Raw genomic sequence first — 11739 nt, 5'->3', positions numbered from 1 at the left:
GGTTGAGTATGACCAGCTTGAGGAATGGGTCCGCTATCGACGAGCTGGGCCCAATTTTGGCAAGTGGATAGTGAGGTCTCTTTCACTTACCCATTTGTGCACTCGGATAGGGGCGGCAAGCTGGTGTAGAGTTTAATAGACCCCGGTGATGATCCTAGAGATGTACGGTATTGATATGTGGACTTATTGAGCAAGAATTGTATACTTAGCATCTTACTCATTCATTTATTCATTCACTATCCACTCGGGCTGATGGTGCACAACTAATTTAATATATGTACCTTCTCAATGGCCCAGATTTCAGTTGGGGCGCACGACCAACCTGAGATAAGGAGTTTACCACATTGACTCTGACTATCTAAATTAGGTATGGGACTAGTTTGGATAGAGTCCCTTATGATGGACCCTGTAGCCTGTGATACTACATACTATCATCCCAACTTCACACTCCTGCATGGTCATTAGCACTGCATATTGCATTACATCCTCGACATCTGATATTTGGCTCTTTATGACTCTTTATTGCATAACTGATCTGTATTGCGTACTCTGATATTGTATGACTCATGGACTTGTCAGTATTTCCGCTTACTCTGATATCGTATGATTCATGATCTTGGTAATTTTTTCGATATTGTATGATTATGGCATAGTATTGAATACTTGACACTTACCTTGTGTACACACTTACACCACCCTTTAAGCTTTCTATAAGCTTATGCACGACAGATGCGTACAGGTGGCGTTAGGTCGTAACAGCATTGAGCTTGGAGCGTGCAGCAGACTTCTGGAGCTTCTGAAATTGTTATTGTATTTCCTTTTATGCATTGTACTTGAAAGTTTTGATATTAATGGATATGTGATGATGATGTTCCCTTTATGATTTGGGTAAACTTGTGGTTATGCTTGTGCATTGAAAAAAAAATCCTCCTTCTAAGATCCCAGGATCAGAATCTAGCACATGGATGTTGGGAGCCGAGAATGGGGTATTACGGAGGCTGTTGGAACCGGATTCGGCGATCGAAAATTTGTGAGCCTGATTTTCGGGTTTGGGGCATGACACTTTAATTGTAATTCGAGTTTACACTAGCACACTGGACTCGGTTCTTCCATCGGGAATGTATTCTTCAGTTGTTCTTCGTGATTGACTGTAAAGATCTTTTTTCCATGTAATTCTGATATGTATTGAGAAGTCCTTTTATATGGAAGGCAAAGGAGTAACCCATCATCAGAGGACGAACCGCACCCTCTGAATATTGCCTGATCCAATTTTACACAATGAGCGAGTGGTTGAATAGGCGACCAATTTATTTAAATCTCGGTTATAAACTATGTGTCTGCCTATCTTGGCACTTGGGGTCATTGTTATTCGGTTTGAATTGATGCTGCAAATTCAATTCTGGCACACCCGCGTACCCAATGCAAAAAATAACGGCAAAGTCCATAGTTGTCTATTGTACTTTAGGGCATAAAACTATATACACACATTAACAATGTAGGTTTTATATTAATGGTCATATGATTGATCCAAACCGTTTATTACATTGCCAGATAGAATTACGTAGTATATGACTACAATTCCAACAGCCCGCACATGGCTTACTGGTAGACTCACAAGAGTTTCAACATTAAGGTCATGGATTCTAGTACCCATTGTAGTGTATGTGAGTGCGAGGGTGTGTGCGTTTAAAATAATAATAATAATAATAATAATAACACAACTCCATCAGTGTCAATTTAAACACGCTTACGTCCCCATGCAAACTTCCCCAGCTTTCTTTAGATACTACTGTGTTCTCGTGTCCGTCCAAAGAACTCGCATTCACCGTGCACCTACGACATTACATACATACATGTCTGTCAGAATTGTGAAAATGTCGTATTATTGTTGTTACGATCCGATAGATGATTCTCAACTTCCAGTTGATGACCCTCAAATGGAGGGTGAGAAAGATGCATCCATCATTTCAATAGCAAACATCAGATGCTTAAGAACCTCAGACCATTGTTAATTTTCACGTTGTGCCCCGTCCAAAGTGGAGCCCCCGCGAGCTGCGCTGTCTGGATTTAAATAATGTATGCCATGGTACAAGATGCGTCTGTCTAATACTCTTCCTACGATATCATATGAGAAAGAAGTTGGGTTTAGTTTCTCACAACGCCCACGAGAACGTTTTATTGTATTTCAAAAACATCACTATTAGGTTCTATATGACACATTACTAATACATATCACACACCCTGCAACAGATATTGATATTAATATTAACATTGCATTATCAAGTCCATGCACACTTAGAGAACCACTCTTGAACTTCAACCATGGAACCTCACATTCATGGAGATTCCTCATACTTCACCATCTTCCCCATGTAGATCCATTCCCTTTACAATCTCGATGAACTTTCGAAATTGGAACCTTGCTGGGGAAACCACACGGCGTCTGGAATCCAATGTTCTCTACAGCACCAACTGTCTTGAATAATCGTCGCTTGTTCATTTCCTCAACAAGTGATCGGTGCAACATTTGACTACGCACATCCATCATTGAACGGATTCTCGACAAGCAACGGTTACCAATTGTCCTGTGGCTGCTACTGCTTGTAGTATTTCGAGATTGTGGCGAATCGCATTGCTTGCAACACTTAGAGTTAATCGGGTGGGCTGCTTTTTGGTTTTCGTCTGGGCAAAATCTCGACGACTTGTGGTTCTTAACGAATGAGTGGCATTCGGTTCTTCTTGGGCTTATATCATGGTCGGCGTCACTGCCGGAGTTGTAATTCATGTTTGAGTATTTGCCGGAACATAAGGAGCTTTGAGAGCTTGAGTCATCATCAGCAAACAAATCATCTGCATTCAACATCACATAATGATGATTAGGGTGTATTGGAAATTAATTAATTTTCAAATTAGAAATGGATGATGTAATATTTTTAATGCTAGGATCATTCTCATATACTTCATTTGTGTAAATTACCCTAAATGTGGGGAACATCTGCAAATGCATCAGATGCGTATTCCACCCAATTCATAAAAGAGGTAGACCCCACCATTGTCAAAACTATCAACTTCCTCACAATTTACTATTTGTTAGTCAATGTTATCTGTAAGTGGCAGACAATCTATAATTCAAAGAAAGTAAAGGAATTCTTTCAAGATTATTGTAGTGTCTCTGGAGAGCGGGTGAATTTTCAAAAAATAAAATAAAATTGTAGCTTCATGATGACTTCCAAAGATTCCTCAAGCAGTGTAAATGGTGGGAAGAGTAATTGGTTTCAAATAATTTGGATTCCCAATTTCTTTCTTGGGCCTTTCGTTACTCAAAGACCATGAATCTGCTGGTCATTTTCAGACTCTAATATAGAAATTTGTGAGCAAATTAGCAGGATGGAAATTGAGATTATTATAAGTAGGACGGAAACTAGTTCTTTTGAAAATGCAGTGTCATGTATTCCTTTTATATATTGCTGCAATGAGGTGTCTTGCATTCGTATTGAAGCTTTATTTCCTAAATTCTTTCAGGATAATATGAGGGTACATTGAAAAGGCATTGGATAAGATGGAAAAGACTGATATATAGTTTTAAAATGATACAATTGATAATCGAATTGATCAATTCTTAGGGAATGCTTGTTAGAGTTCGTGTCAAAAAATTTTGTAGCCAAAATGCAATTTCCGTTCTGTTTCAAACCTCTGCAAGAAGTGTTACTGCATTGTTTGCTTAACAACGGCCTTCAGTTATACAAAGATGTCGATGATTGTATGATATGGAAACCTTTAGAATAGTGTGCATTTTAGTTAAATCTTCATGGGAATTGGCCAGAGCTAAAAAGAAAAAAGGAAAAGAAAAACAAGGATTATAGCAGTTCTTATGTGGTGTCTTTAAAAGGCCGTTTTGCAAGTAGATTCAGTTATTGGACGAGCAGGAGTTTCAATTCCATCTACCAGCAATTAGAGGAAATCCGGCTGAGCATGAAGACCTTTCCAGGAAGGTATGCCAGTTTTATAGAAAGGCCCTGTTTGGTTGCCACTCAAAAATGAGATAATTTCATTTTAGGTAACATTAATCAGGTATTAGAGAGTTTGTTAAGGATTAAAAATAATATTGATAGCTCATTATTTATATAAACTATGATCTCTAATACATAATAAATGTTAACTAAAATGAGATGAAATCATTTTTAAGTGACAACCAAACAGGACCTAAAATCTTCCTGAGGTTTCCTTCTATATAGGGCAATCAGTTACGCAGAAGGTAAATCAATGGCTTCATTTGGCAAATGGTTCTAATCAGTTGTATGTAAATCAATGGCCTCATTTGTAAAACCTGGTTGGAAAGGAACACATGTGAATGGGAAGAATGAAAATTTATTCAATTTTCTCTTTTAGTCTCAACATTGTTCTCGAGTGGAAACTTTTTCCTCTTAGCTATTTGGATGCTCAAACGAGTCTGGCAAAAGCAGAGCAGATCCGTGTACCGAAATGAATGAGATCAATGTTAGGATGGGTAAAGCTAAATACTGAATGGAGCTCCACCATAGTGATGTAGAGCGGGTCGTGGACATTTTCATGTCCAAGATGAACCAGAGAAGGCCTCATCAAAGGCGGAGGTGATCCGGACGATCAAAACTTTACAACAGGCGTATCTTGCAAACCAAAATGAGTTACTCGACATACCATTGTATGATTTTGGAGTAGGTGAAGCTACTTTAGTCAATCAACCTAGATATGCCAGGTTGCCCAAACAAAATTTGCGAGATTACATTACATCCACGATCGAAAATCCATTTTATTTCCATTTTTTACTATTTATAGTAAGTTTTAATTTGATTGCAACTGCTTAGAAAAATTAGAAGAATAACATGGTTAATCCAGATAGGACACTTACTATAAATAGTAAATTATAGTAAATTTACTATTTATAGTAAATTACGAATTTTAGGGAGTTTGAGTTGGAGTTTGATTCTGAATCTTCTTCCAAGGTTTGGTATCATTATTTAAAGGATTGTAAATTCATTTTATTATCTACCAATGAAAATTTGAATTTTTAGAATTTATTCTATTTTCTTATTTTTCGTCGTAGATTCGAGATATCTCTGTGAGGAGTCTAAAGAAGCTCTGTGGATTCGATGTAATTATCTCCTTAAGGAAAACGGTGATTGAACTCATCATGCCCATCCCTGCATCAATTGGTATCAGAGCGAGGACACTCCTCAGACCGATGGCAAATAACGAATATATGGACCAAAATCCTATGGATGGTGATGCAGGGATTCATAATCTTCTGGAAAGAATGGAAGTTTTCCATTAAGAGAGTCGGTTGACTATGAAAGGGCTGCAGGCAACCCTCGACCATATTGCGGATGTGCTAATTCTGCACTGAGCTCAAGGCAATGCTCAACTGCCAATGGTTGTTGTACGGCACAACTCCGATTTCCGTAGAGCACCACCACTAGTGAATCATAGGGTTACCCCAGGTGATTCGAGCTTTAGTGATGAGGACCTCGATGACGACTTTGCTCGACAACCAATCCTTGAAGGTGATCGACTCGATCATGCTGAACGGGATTATCGAGGTAAGGCTAAACTTCTTAACTTTAATGGCTTATTACATATAGAAGATTTCCTCGACTGGCTAGCCGAAGTAGAACGATATTTTGATTACATGGATGTACCCGAACATAAAAAGGTGAAATTAGTAGCGTTCAAATAAAAATCTAGTGCTTGTACATGGTGGGAGCAGTTACAACTCTCACGTGCCCGACAAAGCAAAGAGCCCATCCGATCATGGCCACGAATGAGGCACCTTCTACGTCACGATTCCTCCTTAGTGATAATGAGCAGATATTGTTCCAACAATACCAAAATTGTCACCAGGAGAATCGAACCGTCACAGATTATACTGAGGAATTTTAACGGTTAGCAACGCAAAATGACCTATAAGAGACTGAATCACAGAAGGTGACATGATTCATAGGTAGGTTACAACTGACGATTCAGGACCGAGTCCAAATGTACTTTGTCAAAACCATGGATGAAGCGATTCAATTGGAAGGTAAGGAGGAGTCGCAGCTTGCAAGAGTCCGCACTCGGCCTTATCCTTCAACTCAGTCCCCCATGGCAGTTCCCACGTAAGAAGTGGTGCTAACACATGGAAAAGAGCCGCTAGGAGGACATCCTCAACCTTCTACGACCGCGAACCATGACACGGGGAGCGGCCCATTTATGCCTCAATGTGTAGCACCCATAATTATAGGTCTGAGTATGATTTCAAACCCTTGTGGTCAGCCAAGACCAAACAATTGTTACCACTGTGGTTAGCTAGACCACTTATCAAACACCTGCCTCAACGCCCTACAACCCACTTAACCATTAATGAAGGGGCACTAAAAGTGATGCACTAGAAGAAGACTCTGGCTTTGATAAAGATGAACGAGTCACTGAGGAAGGATTTGGTGACGAAGAATGGACAGCCGAGGATCATGGCAAATCCTTGGTCGTGAGGCGATTACTATACACCCTACGGAAGGAGTTGTATCCACAGTGGCACAATATATTTTGTACGCGATGTACCGTCAATGACAAGGTCTATGATTTAATCATAGATAGTAGCAGCAATGAGAACATCGTCTCAAAAGTAATGGTGGACAAATTGTGGCTACCTACAACAAAGTATCATTCCTCTTACTCGATTAGTTAGATAAAAAAAGGTGAACGAGACAAAGGTAACCAAACAATGCACTGTCTCATTTTCAATTGGTAAAAATTATGAGGATCAAATACTTTATGACATGGTGGACATGGAAACATATCATATGTTACTCGATCGATCATGGTAATCGAACCATGATGTGACCCACTGAGGATGAGACAATGTTTATATCTTCGTTAAGGATGGTCGAAAAGATTATCCTTGCCCCTATGGCACCAGAGAATCACTCTAAAGTTTCTAAGGTGGATGAAAGCTCTCTCTTGACCATTCGAAATTTCGTTGAGGAATCTAAGGAAACTAACAAGGTGTACGTGTGGTGGTAAAGGGCGAATGATCAAAGCCCTTAGACATTCCTTCAAGTTTAAGGTTATTGCTGAATGAATTCAAATAAGTCTATCTCAAAGATTTACCCAATGGATTGACTCCCATGAGGAATATACAATATCATATAGACCTTGTCCCTAGGGCTAGCTTGTTCAACCACCCTTACTGTCAGATGATAGAAAGAATATGAGATCCTATAGGTACAAGTAAAGGAACTGATTTATACTAGTCAAGTCAAGGAGAGCATGAGTACATATAATATGTTAGCTCAAGAGCCTAGTGCAAAGTACAAGAAAAAGACTAATAAACATTGGTGCCAAAAATTATTTGAGAATTGTGAGACAAGTACCTTGAGTAACTCAAGGATGAGTTTTTTCCAAGTTGAGGGATCTGACGTAGGACGTGGCACAAATACATTCCTGGCATGGTTGGACCAAAAGAAGGTGAACCGTAAATTGGCCATAACTTTTGATACGAGTATTGTTATGGGGCACACCTGACCGAGTATCATGAACTTAAGCAGGACGAGAACTTGTGGACAAGTTCTTTTGAAGTTGAGGAGACTGATGTAGAGTTAATCGTGGACACTTTCATGTCCAAGATAGACCAGAGAAGGCTTGATCAGAGGCGGAAGTGATCCGGACTATCAGATCCTTACAATAGGCATATCTCCCAAATTGGAATGAGTTACTCAACGTACCAGATTTGATTTTGAAGTAGGCGAAACTACTTTAGCCAACCAGCCCTGCTATGCCAGGTTTCCCATCCAAAATTTGTGAGATTTCATCACATAGACGATCGAAAATCCATTTTGTTTCGATTTTTACTATTTATAGTAAGTTTTGGTTTGATTATAACTCTTCATCCTTTGAGCTTTAGGAATTGTGTCCAACATGAAAAGTGCTTAGAAAAATTAGAAGAATAACATGGTTAATCATGGGTCCTTACTCTTGCTCGGGTGGTAGACTCTCAGGAGTTTTAACTCCCGATCAAGGGTTCAAGTACCCATAGGTGGTGAAATTCCACTAGCGTGAGTGTGTGGGGTGTGTGTGCATGTGTGAAAAATAAAAATAAAAAATAAAAAATAAAAAAATAACATGGTTAATCCAGATAGGATAAGTTATGAATTTTAGGGAGTTTGAGTTAGAGTTTGATTCTAAATTTTCTTCCAAGGTTTGGTATCACTATTTAAAGGATCTTAAATTTGTTTTTATTATCTACGAATGAATATTTGAATTTTTAGAACTTATTTATATTTTCTAATTTTCTGTCGTGGATTCGAGGTAGCTCTATTAGGAGTCCAGAGAAGCTCCGTAGATTTGGTGTAGTTATCCACTTGAGGAAGACGGTGATTGACCTCATCACACCCATCCCTGCATCACATAGGCATATTGGTGAAATGGTATTAAGAAGATGGATGATGCCTCAAAATTGTCAGACAGTTTCCCTATTTGTTTAGATAGAGTAATGCAGTAGTGGATTGATTAGCGAAGAGAGCAAGCTCTTATTTTTCCAATAATTTATATGGGCTCTGAGGAGTTGGCAAGTGATACTTGTGGTAGAAATTTTACATATGTGACTTGAATGTTTCAGAGTTGAATGACTCTCCAATCAGGTGATTTTGTATACCGTCATTGCAATCAAGTGATTGGAAAGACCGGTAATGATTGGTATGGTTTACAATGTTAGCCACAAATGAGGTCATTTATTTGTATGTATCCTTTTGAGGGATTAGAGTTATGAATGTATTTATACACATGTATACTTGTACTTTCTTTTCTTTCTTTCTTTTTTCTCATTAGTAGAACTCTTGGTGATACCATCTTCGTTTCAAGGAAAAAAAATGATAAGAAAAAGACATCAGAATAGTTCACCATTTTGTCTAAACCCAAATGCAAAACATTGATCAAATGTATAAGTGGTTGTCCAATCATGCAACTGTCGTGTTATTTTGACCAATCTACTATGAGAGCTTATTGCTGACAGGAAACTATCTAAAATATGTGCACCAAAAGCTTGTGGTTCCAATGCAACCTCATCATGCAAGGAAATTAAATTCTCCTGAATTTAGAAATGATGGAAAAAAAAAAAAAAAAACAATGCATGCTTACCTTGTTGCCAATCAGAATGGTAAGATAGTTCATCACCACACCTGTAGTGGGGCCCTTGTGAAGGGAGCATACCAAAGAATGAAGCTTGAGAAGAAGGGGAGGAAGGGGAGTAACAGGGTTGGTGCGCCCCATCATCTTCATCTTGGTAGCTAAAGCTAATGTGTTGGTGGCCGTGGGGTTGGTCCCACTCCTTCCAGTGGGGCACCAGAGCTGAAATCTCCTCATCAATCACCTCAGCTATTTCGAACGGCTCACGATCAGCGATCTCCAACTCCTTAACCATCTCTGTTGCGACGTCGATTGGAGTGTCGCTTGTGATGTCAAAGGGAAAGTATATGTTCTTAACATTACCTGTTAATTATAATTACCATAGATAATTAAGATAAGCACATATGACATCACGAAAGTGCATGTCACTGCTATTAAGAATCTAGACCATCCATTTGATGGGCTTATCTCAAATGGTCGCCAATCAGGCAGGCATAGTTGTCCTATATGTGGCCTTAATACATAAACTAAAAATAAAAGATGATCAATGGTCCATATTTAAATGGGAAAAGCCCGTTATTATTATTATTTTATAATCGATCTGCTCATTGGAAGATTATAAATTGTTTCATCAGATCATCAGATAGAAAGTTCAGATTGAGCAGCTACACACCCAACTGTACCATGGTAAGTTGCAAAATTCCTGTCTATGATACAGTCCAGATGATCCATGAAGTTCCTCTTTTTATCAAATGAATTAAGTATCATCTTTTAATCAAATGAATTAATTAACCTAATAAAGATTAATGAAACTTACCATCTTTATCAGCAATCTGTACTTTGAGAAAGATGGTATCATCTTCTGGGTTCATCTTTCCTGTGATTGTCATGTCCGTGGTCCTTGCTCCATCTTGATCATAAACATCCACATTCTGCAACGTCCCATATAATGTCTCCCCTAGTTTAATATCATCGGGTATTATCTTGTGTGTCCCACACTTGAGGATTGGCAACAATTCACCATCATCAATTGATAGGAACGGATCGAGTAGGAGTTCCTTAGCTGGCAATCTCTTTGAAGCATTTTCAAGGCATTTTCCGATGAATCGTTTGGCGTTTGAGTCACCAAGTCGGTAGAATGCGTCCGGCAATTTTCCCTAGATATTAGTAGTAGGTGAAATGTGAGTTAGACTCTGATCAGATGGATGATATGAAATCACCGCACCATCGGAATTCTGAAGCTTACCGACGTCACTTTCTTGTAGATTTGTGCAGGATTAGAACACTCGCTATATGGGTACTCGGATGTAAGCATCTCTAGCACGCACATTCCAAAGGAGTATATATCGACCAGCTCATTGTATTCTTCTTCGTAGAGTTCTGGTGCCATGAATTCTGGTGTGCCTGAAAAGTCAAGGAAGAAGATAAAAGGTAGACAAAGAAGAAGAAGAAAATATATACTTCCTAACATAGCAGATACAAAATCTTTCCGACGTTAGTAACTGTGTTTGGCCTCCAACAGAAGAGTTGTTCCCATTGGATTTGGATCATTTTTATTTTTATTTTTGTTAGTATACCTGAGACAAGGATTTCCCACGAACTATAACAAGAACTTCCTTTGGTCGGAAGCTAGGTGGGGCCACCATGATCGATCTATGTGTCCATCCATTTTGTGAGGACATGAGCCCAAAAAAGCGAGATGGATCCAAAACTAAAGTGAGTCACATGACAGAAAAAGGTAGGGAGGGAAATGCCTACCGTGGAAACCTTTTTCATCTACCTTGATGTTTATATGCCATCCAAACCGTTCATAAGGTCATTTCCACTGGGATCTGTGGCCACCCGAATGTTTCGACGGTGGGTGTCAATCCCCACCGTTTCCTGTGGTCACTTGAGTTTTGGATCCACCTCATTTTTTGTCTCATGTCCTAACATGAAGTGGTAAAAGGGATGGATGGAGTGGATTTCTAACAAACATCTTGGCGGCCCTACCTATCTTCCGACCTAAGGAACTTCCCACGGGGTTCGCAGGCAATTCTTTATAGCTGCTATTCAAATGGATCATTTTAGTGATGCGCTCTCCGTGGTGGGGCCCACTAAATGAACTGTAAAGACCTTCAATGTTCACAACATGCCTTATTTAAATGATGACATTGATTTTTCTCTTTGGAAACAAAGTAATGCTCCCAAAAAGGATAGTTATGTGATGAAGAAAAGGTTACAGATGGCTTCATGGAGCACCAAAATATAGAAAATCAGAGTGAAAGGTTCAAGATGGGATAAAAATTGACCTAACAATGCACTATAGCTTCCAATAGCATAATTTTGCTACCGGTTATCAAAATCATTATTTTTCCTTTAAGTTAAATTGCGAACAAGAAAGAGAGAACGTGAGAAGAATCAAGAAAAGAGAGAAAAGGCTTAAAAGGTGATGATGCCTTAGCTTTCTGTTATTATCATTAGGGCTTTCTAATATATATGAAAGTACAAAAATAACATTCATACTTAAGTCAGCCTGTAACTAAAGCTCATAATCTTAAACTTTATGCTAATGCATCACATTAAGGACAAAATAGGAGTAACGAAATGAAACAATAAAAACCA

At 38.8% G+C, this 11739-nt stretch overlaps 1 protein-coding gene across 4 annotated transcripts in view; it reads right to left on the bottom strand.

Annotated features, from left to right (window-relative positions):
- Positions 1 to 2098: 2098 nt before the first annotated feature.
- LOC131223815 (probable serine/threonine-protein kinase WNK5) overlaps positions 2099 to 11739 on the bottom strand; it is a 71908-nt gene continuing 62267 nt past the window's right edge. For 3 of the 4 annotated variants that reach the window (XM_058219325.1, XM_058219326.1, XM_058219324.1), the window contains 4 exons: positions 10382 to 10539; positions 9953 to 10292; positions 9148 to 9498; positions 2099 to 2850 (listed from right to left, as the gene is read on the bottom strand). In XM_058219325.1, the coding sequence (XP_058075308.1) occupies positions 2357 to 2850; positions 9148 to 9498; positions 9953 to 10292; positions 10382 to 10539 (1343 nt within the window). In that variant the 3' untranslated portion in view covers positions 2099 to 2356. The remainder of the gene's footprint in view (positions 2851 to 9147; positions 9499 to 9952; positions 10293 to 10381; positions 10540 to 11739) is intronic. The other variant, XM_058219327.1, reaches the window with a different exon arrangement.

The sequence above is a fragment of the Magnolia sinica genome, chromosome 13, assembly GCF_029962835.1.
Source record: "Magnolia sinica isolate HGM2019 chromosome 13, MsV1, whole genome shotgun sequence".
In the NCBI taxonomy this organism is placed as follows: Eukaryota; Viridiplantae; Streptophyta; class Magnoliopsida; order Magnoliales; family Magnoliaceae; genus Magnolia; species Magnolia sinica.
The sequence above is the reverse complement of the archived record's forward strand: the minus strand, read 5'-3'. Positions and strand labels throughout refer to the sequence as shown.